General features: G+C 53.9%; 3 protein-coding genes across 3 annotated transcripts; 1 reads left to right on the top strand and 2 right to left on the bottom strand.

Annotated features, from left to right (window-relative positions):
- Window positions 1–1,002: 1,002 nt before the first annotated feature.
- CMQ_2505 (uncharacterized protein) lies at window positions 1,003–2,886 on the bottom strand (the record flags this gene model as incomplete). The annotated part of the gene is made up of 1 exon (XM_014316583.1): window positions 1,003–2,886. The coding sequence occupies one exon, from the start codon at window positions 2,884–2,886 to the stop codon at window positions 1,003–1,005; it is 1,884 nt and encodes a 627-aa protein (XP_014172058.1).
- Window positions 2,887–5,770: 2,884 nt separating this feature from the next.
- Window positions 5,771–9,794, bottom strand: CMQ_2671 (phosphoinositide phosphatase; the record flags this gene model as incomplete). The annotated part of the gene is made up of 3 exons (XM_014316749.1): window positions 5,771–7,784; window positions 7,841–9,136; window positions 9,211–9,794. 3 exons carry the CDS (start codon window positions 9,792–9,794, stop codon window positions 5,771–5,773), a joined length of 3,894 nt encoding a protein of 1,297 aa, XP_014172224.1.
- Window positions 9,795–10,524: 730 nt separating this feature from the next.
- On the top strand, window positions 10,525–13,013 carry CMQ_2648 (mRNA splicing protein; the record flags this gene model as incomplete). Its single annotated transcript, XM_014316726.1, has 4 exons — window positions 10,525–10,593; window positions 10,677–10,996; window positions 11,561–12,763; window positions 12,839–13,013. 4 exons carry the CDS (start codon window positions 10,525–10,527, stop codon window positions 13,011–13,013), a joined length of 1,767 nt encoding a protein of 588 aa, XP_014172201.1.
- Between the last annotated feature and the right edge of the window lie 1,685 nt (window positions 13,014–14,698).

Here is a 14,698-nt window from a genome sequence, read left to right as displayed (position 1 = left end):
GTTTTTTTATGCCCCAACCTCCACCTTGCTTTTTGAGAAGAGAGCTTGCTTGTATGGCGGGCCTGGACTTATCTCTGACAGCCGCCAACGCTGGAGCCCAGAGGGAGAGACTGGCCACGGCTGCATCCGGGAGAAGTTGGCGTCTTGTGTCGCTTGCTCTTTTCCCTTCTGTCTCGTTCTGCCGCTCGTGGCGTCCGAATGGTGGGATCGAAAAGAGAGCGGCCATGTCTTCCACCTTTCCAGTCTGCTGCCGTCTTTTATCTATGCCCCTGTCTCTGCCTGTGGCTCGAGCTTGGTATCCCATGTCTGCAAGTCCACGCTTTGGTCCACTTTTGTTCATGTCTTTACATTTCTTTGTCATACCACACACCCTCCTTTTTTCTGGACCAAGATTCTAGAAGGCTATGCTTCTGCTGCTGGGTCCAAGGCAATTTACAAAACATAACCCTCTTCCCCCTTTTTATGCTTCTTTGCCTGTGTGTGTGTGTGTGTGTGTGTGTGTGTGCAGTGCGGGTGGGTATACGTGTGTGCTGTACTTGTCATGTGTCCTATCGCAATATACCCCTTCGGTTGTCCGTCTGCACATCCGATATCAGGTACAGCCACGGAGAGAGATTTAAAGAACGGTACATGTGGTATGTAATTGTTTGTAATTGTTTGTTTCTCATATATGGGTTGATCCAATGAGTGATAAATCGTAAACAGTATCCTCCAAATGACCTGTAAGAACCGATCGGATCCCTTCCTGTGTAGTGCAGTGGGCCCGATATAAAAAGTCCTGTCCCTCTCCAAACGAAAAATAGAAATTTTCAGACCACGTGCGGTGGGTAATATGCAGTTGGAAGGTGTCAAATACAATAGACAATATAATAGGAAATGAGGGAACTCATGAAAAAGCTCGTGGGGATAGACATAAAGGAAAATATGGAGAGAAAAGGAAGGAAAATATAAGAAAAAATAGTGTTATAAGTGAGTGATAGTAAGACGGCTTTGTCTGTCCGTCTATAGGCAGAATGCTTCTCCCGTGATCAGGAGTGGTGGCAATTGTGGTGCTTGCCCTGAGGCGACCGCCTTTCTGCCGTCGGACTCGGAGGCCAGCAGCCGCTGTGCTCGTTGTAGCCTTGCATCCATCTCGCGCTGGCGGCGCCTCTCCAGCTCCTGCGAGTCGGCGTTGCCGCTGTCGCTGACGCTGCTGCTACTGATGTTGTCGCTGTTCAGCTCGTCTATCCTGGCGCTCGTAGCACCATGGCGCTGGTCGTAGCTGGGGTTGTGGCCCGGAGCAGTCGTGTTGCGCCTAGCCAATGCCGGGCGATGGGATTCGGTCGGCGATGAACCGGAAGCAGATCCGCCATACATAGTGGTCCGGGTAAAGAACTCGCCAGAGGTGTGCCGGCAGTTTAGCTCGTGCCACTGGTCCCAGGGCCGCATCCGGGACAGGTTGCGGTCCCACTCCCGCTGCTGTCGTTGCTGCTGCATCGACAGCTCTTTCTTCTCATCCCGGCTCTCGGCCGGCTCCTTCTTTCGCGAGACAAGGCCGCGGATGCCCCGTAATGCCTTGCGCAAGCCCTGGGCAGCGCTGCTGTCCGGGGTATGTCGGCTTCCCTTGAGCAGGCCGGCATCTCCAACAAAGTCAAACGGTCGGCTCGGAGTCAAGCGGTGTCCACAGCCGTCGCAGCGGGACGAAGAGTGAGCAGAGGCTGCTACCGGTGCTGGTGTTGGTAATGACGGGGTTGGGGAGGGCGGGACGGAATAAGAGATTGATAGAGAAAGATGCGACGCTGCAGATGGTGATGCCGGCGGCACATGAATGCTCTCGACAGCGACGTCCGCATCTGGGTCGTCTTGCAAAGTGTATTCCGGTGTGGCGCATTCTTCAAACGGCCCGTCGCCTTGAGGCACAGCACAGCCAACCGAGCAGGCACAGTACGTCCGGCTGTTGCCCAGGGCGGCAATCTCGCCGCACCACCTCTGGATCTGGGTGATGCGCCGACGCTTCTTTAACAGCTCGAGACCTGGCCAGCCTCCTGGACAGGGGTCGATGTCGATCTTTGGGCTGGGGTCGCGCCGCACGGTGGCCCGGTCGGGCAGGGGCGTGGCAGCGGTGACAGCCGCATCTGTGGCAGCCGATGCTATCCGATCCGGAGATGCATTTCTGTCAGACAGCTCTTCGTAAGAGTCGTTTGTGGCAACGTCGCCAGGTGGTGACACCATGGTGCTGACAAGGTAGGCGATGCGTAGGCGGGTCTGGTCCCAGGCAAGATCGTGCGAGTCGACGGTTTTAGCAGGGCCATCGTGATCGTGGTCACAGCTGGGACTGTTGTCGTGGTTGTCGGCCGCAACCACGATGACTGTCGAAGCAGCTCCCTCTACCTTATCAGACAGGTACTCTCCAGAGACGTGCTCTCTCGTCTGGCTGCCTGCACCAATTTGACTGCCAGAAGCTTGGGGGCCCATGCGGCCCCAGCTCCGTTCTTGATCCTGGTCGTGAGCACGGGACAGTGGTGGTGGCAAAGCCAAGAGGGGATCTTTGGTCTTCTCGCCCGCGGAAAGGCCGGGAGGCTGGTAGTCTCGTGAAGGCACGGGCGATGTGGACGAGGGAAAGGTGGAAAGCGGTAAGTAATTGGACGAGGAGTTCGATCGTGTGCGTGTCGGTGTCCAGGGTTCGGAGGCGTCCGTGGTGGCAGAGGCAGAGGCCGGAGATCTAGGACAGGCAGCAACAGGTGTTTCCAATCGCCAGCCTGCCTCTGTTGTGGCTGCATCTATTGGTGTCAATGCTGCTGCGGCAGCCGCGGACTTGTGATGCTGAGAAGCAAGTGGTCGGCCAGCCGGCTGCACGATTGGTGATGGCGTCAGGCTGCGGACCGTCTTGGCACTATCTCCCGACATGATAAGACGATGAGAGTGAAGATGTTGAAGGATTTGGTGATTTCTGGCTTCTCTAGGGTGGTTTGCCTATCTGCTGTTCTTTTTCCTGCACACTTTCTGCAAGCTGCAGGTGCGATTGGGCCGTCCGGTTGTTCCTGCCCGGCCACGTCACGAAAGAGCTTCTGAAACTACCGATTCGTACGCTGTCCGCCCAGAGGAAGAAGGCACCGACAAAGAGAGGGCGATAAGGGCGGGGAGCAGAGCCGTGGAGAGCTGAAGAGTGGGACAATTGGAAGGAGCGATTAAGCAGATTGCGGATCCCGGCGCAAACAACAGGATGATGACATCAGCGGCTGAGGCGGATTGCGTATACACATGCAGCAGACAATGTATCGATATCGGAGCTGCGACCTATCGGATTTTTCCTGACGAGAGAGGTGAAGACAGCATCACCACGAGAGAGCGAGACGGCCACTTAAGAGGGAATGACAATCAGGGGGGTCAATGGCCTTCCTATGCTTTGCCGAGGACGGAAAGAGAGCCAAGGTGGGCACGACTGGGCGCAATGCTACGCAACCGGGCCAGAATACGGCTATAGGAATGAGGAGAAAAGAAAGCAACCAAAAACGAGCCCCCAAAGCTTGCTGGGTGGGGCGGGCTCGGGCGCGCGACTACTAAAAAGGCCTCGTGGGGAGGACGAGACAGGGCCGGAAACGGGTGACTCTCGATCATGTGGCATATGCAACCGGGGGACTTATGAGACTGTCAATTGATAACAGGATTGCATAGTATCCACAGGCTAACCCGAGTTGGGAGGTACTTCCCGTTGCTGCGTTCTCGCCAGCACTTTGAGGTACCCATCCGCGTAATCCGGAAATCTTGAGCATCGCCAAGAATTGGAAGAATGGCACCAAGGCCGCGAGCAAAGCATAACGAAAAAGGCCTGGTGAAATGATTACGCGGTTTCCACTGCCTTTACTGATGCAAGACGCTCTTGGGTCGCTAGATGCTCGTGTGCGGCCCGGTGACGAAATGGGGTTTTTCCCTTTTTGTACTCCATAGCGTACTCCGTACTTCGTATGCATTTAACCGCTGTTGCCCCCGAGACCATGTGGAGTCTAATAAAACGAATTAATCAACTTCGGATCGTGAAGGGAAGAGTAGAAGAATGCAGCGCAAAGTTCGTAAGATCCTGTCGTTGTCGCCTGTGTCTAGACCTCTGAAGATTGGCACCCTGCAAGTGCAAGGACGGGTAAGCGACGTCCATACCCCTCGCACATACATAGTAACAGCGTACGGAGTACTCGTCTTCTGAATACGTCGGCTGACTTTGCAGTGGAGCATAGTGCGGGCGTTCCCGTAGCAGCAGCTGATATACTTGATGCAAGGGATGGCAAAGGGTTGAGAACGCGAAAAGTACTGAAATTCAGTTATCCGCTCTCTTGGCTTAGGTATGAGGAACAGAGAACTGCAGTAGCCAAGCTAGCATGTACAGCTTGATGCAAGAGACAACCGTTAAGATTGGTGTCTGTGAATGCAGCGTGCTTGGATGTAATGTAGGAAAGAGCATTGACTCTCCTAGATTAGGTCTAGATCCATTGTGCTTGTCCATCGTACGAGGAGCAATGCTGCACGTTCTATTGGCCATGGGCACGTGTGGAAGACATTGAGGACCAGAGTACAGAAGCCGCACAAAGTAACATAGGAAGACAGGAGTCGAGCCACTCTTCTCGGCAGACTAACGAGATTGAGAGACTTTCTCTCCTGCTCGGACACTGAGTCTCCCTAGATGGCCCCAGACCTTTGTCATGACTCAACTAGCTACGATCCGAAGAAAAGGCGTCCAATGTCCGGGCTCTTTGTTCATGCTAGCGTCATAATCATCTCGACGCAACGAGCATAGGTAATCCCAGCCAAGTTTTCAGCCCGATCCCCCTTGCCTCCGGCATCCTCGCCAGAAACACGTCTCTCGGGCGTTTTCCCGGCCGTGATCTGCATACTCTTGCTAGGGTCATTGCATATACAGCATACTACATACTATGTAGCCTACGGAGTACATAGTATGCACGCGCATGCTACATACTCCGTAAATGCTTCGGATATTAAGCAACAAGATCACAGGCGCCAAGTGGGCATTGCCCCGCGTTTATCCTCCTGGCCAATGGAACGGCAACGTGTGCGTCCCAAGCTTGCGGGAAACCAGACCTGAAAGCTCTAGCGCGAGGTTCACCTCCCTCAAGCCTTGCCGGGACTGCTTCTTGATGGAGGGACGGCAGAGGAAGCTCCCTGCATCCCTTGCTGTTCCTGCAGCTCTACTATGTAGGCCTCCGATGATCAGGTACCGGGGACTCCGTAGCAGGTCTTGCCTTGAAACGCTCCCACTTTCGAAAGGCTAGTGCCGGCTTTGGGGTTCACCACCCAGCAGCTGAAAATGTTTGAGGTATAGACAAAACAAAATGTAAGAGACTACCCTTGATGAAGGCTCCACATCCATGTTAGGTTCACCTGTACTCCGTACCAAGGGCCCTTCCGATGTCTGTGCAATGGCAGACATGGGTCGAGCAAGCCGGCGAAAGCAGTGACGCATTCTTATCAACATGCCTGACTTACCTGTGCATCCAAGGACTGCTAGCATTGCCTTTCAGAGCACAGCATCGTCACAAAGTCGTCGTACAATATCCGCTGGCCAATAGAGTGCTCAAAGCCTCTTTTCTCCGTTTTCGTCATGTTTCAATTCGTGTTCGCATCCAGGGGCTTCTCAAATCCCAGATCCCAGGCTCTTTTTCTATGTGTCTGTCTCTCTGCAATCCTGCTGCTTTTCCCGTCATCCTTGTATTCTAAACATCGTCGCTCGTATTTCGCTCGTGATTGTTTCGTCGCCACGCCACCAAGCCGTCTCTCGTCTCTACGATGGCTGCAGCGGCTGCCACCTGGAAAGATCACTGCTGACGTTGTCCGACAGCAAGTCAACATTGCCCGCTGCTGCTTGCCCCCTCCCTACTCCTCCTCCTCCACCTTGTACCGTTCGTGTGCGTGCAGGGAGTTTAGGCGGTGCTACCTCGTCTCTATACTCCGTCATCGGCAGCTGCTCTGATCTCCGTCGTACTGGTATGACCGCTGGCGCTGCTGCTGCAACCTCGCCACCAATGTGCTGGCTAGATGGAGACACGGATGCTGCCAGACGCGCCGGCTTCCTGGCCACTGGTGGCGCTGCTTTAGTGCCCCCCCTTTGTGTCGACGAGGACGTGTTGGATGTCGCTGAAGCTGGTCGAGGTGGTGGTGCTGGCGGCAGCTTCGCAGACAGCTCGGCGTGGTAGCCTCCCGCTCCTTTTTCGCTGTGAGCAGCTGCCAGCGGAGGCGTAGACAGTGACTGGAGGTCCTCAAACGCCCTGGTCACCGCGCTGACCGCCGTCCCCCTCCGCATGTTCGTCGTTGTCGATGCAGTAGCAGCAGTCTGCATTGATGCCAGCGACGACGACGACATGGTCTTCTTGCCGCCTACCAGAGCAACCGGGTTGCTAGTCTGTCGTCTAGGCGGAGGAGGCGGTCCGTTTGACTCGTACTGCAGAGCGGGTGGCTTTCTCGAGCCCGCCACCGACGTTCCGCCGTGACTTGCAGCTGAGCCGGGAAGCACGGCCGAGTGGCTGATCTGCTCGTATGGCGACGTAGATAGACTAGAAAAGGACGACATTCGCGAACGTGGCACCGCCACCCAGTCGGGCTCGTCTGTCGGAACAAACGGATTGGACGCCCGGTTTGGATTGAGCACCGTTGCCTGGATCGCCACGTTGGCTGGGACTGGTGGCTGTACCGTTGCCTGGGCCATCTTCCCGTTGTCCAGCCACCACTTGTGCCGGTCTGAGCTCGCGGCCGGAAGTCCGGGCTCGATCGCGTCATAGCCGATGAGATCCTCGTCGTCTGTGTCCTCTATCAGCGTGTTTGCCGTGACGTCGCCAACGTCCATCTTTCGTCTCTCGTAGATCTCCTGGCTGATCTTGTCTCGCTGCGTCTCGTCCACGGTTGTGACAGTACAGCTAAACTCTGCATATACCGGCCGGTGGTCGGAGAACCGGAGCGGCGCACAGTTGTACGAGACCTGCCGCAGGTTGGATCCCTTGCGCAGAATTCGGTCCGTCCATGCTGGTATGCGCTGCTTCTCGGACGTGTCGTACTCGTCCCGCCCTACATCAAACTTGTATGTTGGCGGAAAGTAGATGCGTGCCTCCGAGTAGTATGGAAACGACAGTCCCGCAACCATCTGCAGGTTGAGCTGATCGTTCTCGTACAATGACTCTAGATCGTTGGCCCGCACCAAATCCATCGCCCGCTCTCTGCCAAGTCCGATGCGGTAGTTGAAATCGCCAAACCAGATCACTGCGTCGTGGTCGTCGATGCCTCGGTTGCGCTGAAAGCGCAGCCCGTGGTGGATCGTCAGGTAGTCTCGGTTTCGCTCCTCGTAGTTGGCAAAGCCTGCCGCCAGATGCGCCGTGACGAAGCAGATGGGTGTGCTGGAATAGTCCAGCCGTATGGCCACTGCTCCTTTGTTGCCTGCCATGCCTGACAATCCCGTTTTCTTGACGCCACCCTCGACGTTCTTGATTTTGGCTAGCGACGACGCCTTGACAAAAATGCACAGGGCAGCTCCCACCAGCTGTCCGCTTCGGAGCAAGACGTAGTTCTCCCCTCCCACTGCCGTTGCTCGTCTGTTCAGAGTGTCCAGCACTACTGCTTCCCACTCCTGCTTCCTTGTCGGGTCGCTGTTCATGATCTGCTGCGGGCTCAACTCGACAATCTCCTGGAAGCCGACCGCAACGATCTCTGGGAGAGCATCTGCGCTCACTTTCGAAGGACAGAGCCAAGGCGACAAGTCCTCCCCGAGACCATCGAGACGGCCGTTCAGGTTGAATGTTCCGACCCATCTGTCAAGGTATGTTAGCCGGTATTCTTACATGCACAGAGGATGGGCTGATCTTACATCCGTATGACATCTGTTGACGAAAAAATACTGGCCCGTTTGTTCAGTTCCGCCGTGACATAACCGCCAATCGGATCGAACAGCTCAACACGTGCTTGGCCGTAAAGCCGTCCTAGGAGCAGGTCAATGGTGTTCTGTCTGCCTTTGTCGGCAAAGTTGTTGATATACAATCGTGTGGCAGACTTTCGGGCGTCAGCAATGGCACCCGCCAGCGACATCTTTCCAGAGCGTGTAAATGAAGACTTAAAAGCTCCAGTTCCAGCATAAATCTTCGATAGAGCATCTCCATTGTCCGCCCAGAGGTTTGAATGCCGCACCCAGAAATCCGATCCCGCATATTCCCCTTTGTGCTGCAGGAACGCCTCCACCGCCATCTGTGAAATGATCGTCTGGATGAGGTTTGTGCGGTCCAGACAATCCAAGCAGTTCGTTCGAAACACGCCCTCCTGCTGCAGCACTACAACAAACCGCCGGTGCCCCTCTGAAGCAGCCGAACGACCTTTTGCCGAGTCGTCCATCTCGACGGACATGTAGTAAGCAAACCCATCTGCCGAGTTTGCGATGTACCGGCGGATCTCCTGCGCCGCCTCGTACCCCGTCGGGCCCTTTGTTTCGGCATGGAAATCATACTCTGTCGCACAGAGGAGCGCATGGTCTAGCGACCCGTTCCCGTCCTTGCTGCTCAAGGGTGAATGCTTCAGGCCATAGCGGAAGCCAGAGGAGAGCTCCGCCTCGCCGGGCTTTACCTCACTGAGCAGGTTGATCACATGAACAGCACCATACGACTGTTCGAGCTCTTCGAAATGCTTATCGAACGCTGGCTGCGCGCCATCGGGGGACCGTGTGATGACAATCTTCTGGTGGCCTGGAATCAGGCCAGGCGACTGCTCCCAAAATATGGGAACAGAGCCGCGAATCTGGACGTAGGAGAACACGACGCCGGCGGGACTCCAGTATATAGTTTCCGTCTCGACGAAATTTGCGACGTTGCCGTCGTCGTCGATGCCGCGGGCGTTGAACCGAGTGCCTGCCCGTCTGCATGATAATCGCGATATTACAGTGAGGTAAGAGGGCATGCCAGAGCGTTTGGTGCGAAGCGGCGCCACCGACTGAGGAATCGTCACGGTGAGACAAAATCCTCGAATGGCAGAAGTGAGAATTCGCGAGGCATCCAACACATCTCGTTCGTGTGGTTGGAGCCGAGACCGGAATTGTACCAAGGGCTGAATCATGAACGAGTTCCACAAAAACGACTCGTCAAAGTTGTCGATATCGAATATCGAAGCATCGGCAGACCTGACGCAGCCACCATTAGTACTAGATGGTTCCGGCAATCCCCACCGTGTCCTGTTCCTTCTAAGAACTCTCACCTGTCTTGCAGCCGGTTTGTGAGGTCGAAGTCAGTACTGTAATAAAAGCTTCGGTTGCCCAGAAGCTTTATCAGCTCCTGGCAAGGGTGCTCCACCGGCACATCTCGGCGGCTCAGGCCCTGGGAATAGACCGAGGCTGAATCTCCGTCAGGATCCCACGGATCTGCAGACAGAACGTCATCGTATTCGTTCGTATTGAGGCAGAAAAACTGGACCTCGGCGATCATTTCGATCGTCTCGCCTGGACGAAGCGTGGCCACAAGGGTTGCTTGCGTGATAACACAGAGGAATACATCTCGGTTGATGGATATAAGTCCCAGCGTCCCGTATATCGGGCGAGAAGTGAGGGGGCGGTAGTCGCTCAACATGCCCTTTGAAACCGGGGAGAACTCGACCATGCATTTCGCAGCCCCGACAGTCCCATTCTGTTCGGCGCCGGACGTGCTGTGTCGAAATATGAGGGCATGCGAGTGGGAGACAATGGCTATAGCACGGTGGGGATAGTCACGAATCATAACACGGCTCGACTTATCCAGGTCTGGAGCCTGGCTGTTCCAGGACGTTGTGGTTGGTAGATAGTCCATTGTGTCGAGACGTCAACTCGAGGTGTATGCGAAAGAGCGATAGCAACGGATCCGAGAAGCTGTGCATAGCGTGCCAGTACACAATCTCGGTTCTGTTACCAAGCGGGGGACTGTGCAGTGCCGTGGGTGTTGTTTTTGAGGTCTGAACCGAAGAGGAAGCTCTGTTGTCACCGCTAATCGAGATGCAGGCACGATGCTTCATTTCAAGTTAGCCGTTAGTTGATCTGGACCACAAAAGGCACTCGTGTCCACTTACCGCAATTGCACTCGGGGCCGACACCAGCCGGCCGTATGCAACTAAATAGTGCAAGATATTCACAGTATGCGGGGAGCTTAGGGATAGATAATGATACTGTTTGCTGGCTGGAGGCTGGAGGTTGACGTGAAGCTGACAGTCTAACAAGGGAGTGCGATTTTTGTGTTGCGAACAAGTAAAGAGTACAAGGTGTATGACGCAGTTCTCCTCCACACGTGATTCATCCGACGCGCCGGGATGACATAATCTATCGCAGCCTTGATTTTTTGGCTTTGCAGAAAAGATTCACGTCCTTTTCCAGCCTTTCCTTTTCTACCATCGCTTTATTCCCTATTGCAACGCGCCGGGCACAGCTTTGATTACGATCTTACCAGCACGTCCCCAGTCCAGCCCGTATCTACTACGAAATAATACATTGCCGAAGCGATCACCGAACTGTGGCGCGACAGCTCTTCTTCACGCAACCTTGCAAACATGGCCGACTACAACTATGGAGGAACGAAGGAGGAAAACGCGGATATCGGACGGCTTAACGCAGAAGCGGTAGGTCATTTTCTATTCATACTCTTCAGGGAGACGGAGCAAAGCTGTTTTCTATGATATACTGACGCGTTATGCGTGCGCAGGAGGCCGACACGGACAGTTTCGAAAACTGGGAAAAGCTGATTCGTGCCTGCGAGGCACTGGATGGGGGCCTGAATCGAAACTCGAGCCCGCAAGCCTTGGCAACCATGCGCGACTCATACGACCGGTTTCTTCTGAAATTTCCACTCCTATTTGGTTATTGGAAGAAGTATGCCGACTTCGAGTTCAATATATCTGGACCGGAGGAAGCTGAGATGGTCTACGAGCGCGGCTGTGCCAGCATCACGAACTCGGTGGACTTGTGGACAGAGTTTTGTTCCTTCAAGATGGAAACCACACATGTTCCTCAGGCCGTGAGAGAGTAAGTCCCAAACCCTCTCCCGTCCTCCCTCCTCCTCTTTTTCCCGCCCCCATAACCGTTAGCTTCCCATGAGATTGAGAGGGCATAGTCCAGTAGCAGCTCGTGCTTTCATTGTCCAGAGAGCAGTGAAGTGGACAAGGGTAGTGAGGATGAGAAACGCACGTATCGCTATGGCCTTTACGGTGAGAGTTACCAGAGAAATGGATATTCTAAAAGGAACGCTGGATGTGCTCTCTCTCACTCAAACCCTCTTTATACCAGACGCAGCATGATGTCTTCTTTGGCCACGTGAACCAGTCACTCTCAAGCTTCTCTCGCGCCCTTGTCGCCAAAGTAGACACTCTGATGATACATTTCCTTCTCTTGTTCTACTACGTCGATTGCCTCAGCACACGGATTCGTTCTTCACTTCCAAAGATACAGCCGAACTTTGTATTTGCACTCCCGTCCCGTTCTCTCCTCTCCTTCCTCCCCCATATGACCCTTCTCTCTACCCTACGTGTCCCTGCTCTTTCGCTGGGGAGCGGTTTGGAGTGCAGCCGTGTACTGACTATATCCTCTTAGGTTGTTCGAACGAGCTGCAAACCATGTCGGACTTGACTTCCTGGCCCATCCCTTTTGGGACAGGTACATCGAGTACGAGGATCGTCTCGAGGCCACCGACAATATCTTTACTATTCTCAAACGGATCATCAAAATTCCCATGCACCAGTACGCTCGGTATTTCGAACGCTTCCGGCAGCTGGCCCAATCGCGCCCTGTCACGGAGCTCGTTTCTGCCGAGGCACTATCCCGCATTCGAGCTGAACTCGACGCCGAGGCGGCACAGTATGGGGCTGCCAAGTCTGAAGCTGAGCTTGAGTCTGAAATCCGCGCCAAGATCGATGCCATCTACTACGAGGACTTTACCACGACGCAGGCAGAGACGAACAAGCGGTGGACGTTCGAAGCCGAGATCAAGCGGCCCGGCTTCCGTGACGCCAAGCAGGAGCACCCGCAGCTGGCCAACTGGCGCAAGTACTTGGATTTTGAGGAAGCAGAGGGCGACTATGCGCGTACCGTGTTTCTGTACGAGCGCTGCCTGGTGACTTGTGCTTTCTACGAGGAGTTCTGGTTTCGCTACACACGGTGGATGGAAGCCCAGCCCGGAAAAGACGAGGACACGCAAATGGTCTATCTGCGGGCGTCAACGTTTTTTGTGCCGGTCAGTCGGCCAGGCATCCGGCTGCAGTTCGCTTACTTTGAAGAGAGCTGTGGCCGCATCGATGTAGCACGAGACGTGCATGCCGCCATACTTGCGAGACTGCCGAGCAGTGTCGAGGTGATCCTGTCATGGGCCAACCTGGAGCGGCGCCAAGGCGGCCTGGACGCAGCAATCGACGTTCTTAAGCAGCATATTGATCTCCCTGAAGTGGACCTGTACACCAAGGCAGCGCTTGTTACGGAGTGGGCATACCTCTTATGGAAGGTGAAGGGCTCAGCGGACGATGCACGCACGGTGTTTGAAAAGAACGTGCAGTGGTATGCCGACAGTCGGCAGTTCTGGTGGAAGTGGATCGATTTTGAGCTTGCACAGCCGGGCAGCAATGATGCGCAAGCACAGCATGCTGAGCGGGTCGCGGCCGTCTTCAAAGAGATGCGGTCACATAGTCGTCTGTCTCAAACGACGAAGAGAGAGCTATGTCAGGTCTACCTGACGTATCTGCAGCAGAGGGGCGGCAAAGACGCCATGAAGCTGTTCCTATCCATTGATAGAGAAATGTTTGGGTTAGTTTACAAAGAGCTTGTCCTGCCAGTATTGTCTCTTCCGAACAAAAATGCTAACTCGGCCCCTTTCAATAGTCCTGCCTCTATCTCGTTCTTTACTAAACACAAGGATGCGGCAAAGGAGGGCGATGTGCCAGTCGTCGACCTAGACGAGGCGACGCTCCAGAAAGCCGAGGCCAGATACCTCAACTACTACGAGCTGTTTGGCGAGCCCAACTCTGCGGCTCAAGGGCCTGCATCTTTCAACTGATACCATCTCTGATAAGTAAAACGGCAGGTTTTCATTTGCTATTTTGTTTCTTTGTTTATGATGTGGCGGGTAATCGTAGACTGTTGTCGCCTTCTGTCCAATATTTTGTCGTGATGGTAAGACTATTATGTTGTTTGTTTCTATTCTTATGTACTATATACGTCGCATTGCTATGTATGGTCGTTGAGATTCTGGGTCGCCTGCTACATACAAGAATGAATGGTGGGACTGGATGGGAGGAGCGATGAGAAGGTTGAGGCAGAGGGATGCGCTACGTTGGCCATATAAAATGAGGAACGTGATTGTCTTGTTGAAACTCGTGGGAGCCTCTGATGGGCCCACGCATCTGTGATAAATCGGCGTTGTAGGGAAATGTGGCCGGATGTTCAGTAATGTGGTTTTGCCTACAGGAGGTGCGCTTTATCCCAGGTAAGAGTGTACATTAAATATGCTCCAAAAGAACATTCTTTACATGTCCGTCGCTAAAACGTAGCAAACATATGTACATGTCAACGCTTCTAGCTCAGCGGCCTATATGGTCACAGATCACGACGAAAAATCCAATCATGTCTGGTCAATCCCCCGTGGCGCAATTGGATAGCGCGTTAGACTGTTATACCTGTAGTAATCTAAAGGTTGGTGGTTCAAACCCACCCGGGGGAGAAATAATTTTTTCATCTTAATTTGATGGGCTCTAGCCGTGTTTAGTGTTACAAATTTTTTGAGACCGCTTATTTGCATTTTGGCTAAAGGACCAAATGCCGACGAGTGAGTATCTTCGTATTGGAAAAGCTCGACATTGTGGATCTACTGTCCCATTCTCGGGCAAGATGGTGGGCTATTTTCCGTATGCACACGGCTTACTCCGTACTCCAGAAAGCTGTCGACTAGCTTGGCCCACAGAGATGCTCGCGGCACATCGCCCCTGTCGACGGCCAGTTTACATACCAAACAAACAATGCAAGAAACTGAGGGGTAAGACCCCTGTCTGCGTTGTAGCAGACGTCCGTAGGAGGTGACGCTTATAAATGGGATGGGAAGCAGACGCCGAGACTTGGCAACAGACGGCAAATGAAGGAGAATGAATGTCAAGAAGCAATTCACATTCAGGCAGTATCTTACTAATCATTTGTAGACAGCTTTAGTGCAGTTGCTACGTCGTATGTACGCTGTACTACTTTCTGCAGGCTACAAAGAGGCGTCCGTATGGCAGCCAGCAGCTCCAAACCCCGCGGCCTCTTGTGCCAACTGCAAAAACACTCCCGCTTGACAGCTGGCCCACTCTCTCCCGCCCTTGCCACAGTCGATTCCTGTCACTGTCTGCAGGGCAACGACTACATAGGTACTCCGTAGAAATTACACATTCTGATCAACCGGTCTCCCATTGGTCCGTTTCCACTTTCGGGATTTGACTTCCCGCACAACAGGCCAGAACGGCCTTGTGTCCCTTGTTTTACTTCTGCATACTTCAGCTGTGTCTGGTCAGGCACTGTGTAGTGTGATCTCCTCGCTCCTTCTCTTTTTTCCCTCTCCCCACTTCCGGACTTTGGCCACAATCCGGAAAGGTGATTGTAGTCTTGCTCGCTTCAGTCCCTCTCATAAAGGTGAAGCTTCCCGCCTTTGTTCTCACGGTCGACCATAATCTCCTTAGTGGTTTCTTTGTTCTCGGTTTTTTATATCTACCT

The sequence above is a fragment of the Grosmannia clavigera genome (genome assembly GCF_000143105.1).
Source record: "Grosmannia clavigera kw1407 unplaced genomic scaffold GCSC_144, whole genome shotgun sequence".
Lineage (NCBI taxonomy): Eukaryota > Fungi > Ascomycota > Sordariomycetes > Ophiostomatales > Ophiostomataceae > Leptographium > Leptographium clavigerum.
The sequence above is the reverse complement of the archived record's forward strand: the minus strand, read 5'-3'. Positions and strand labels throughout refer to the sequence as shown.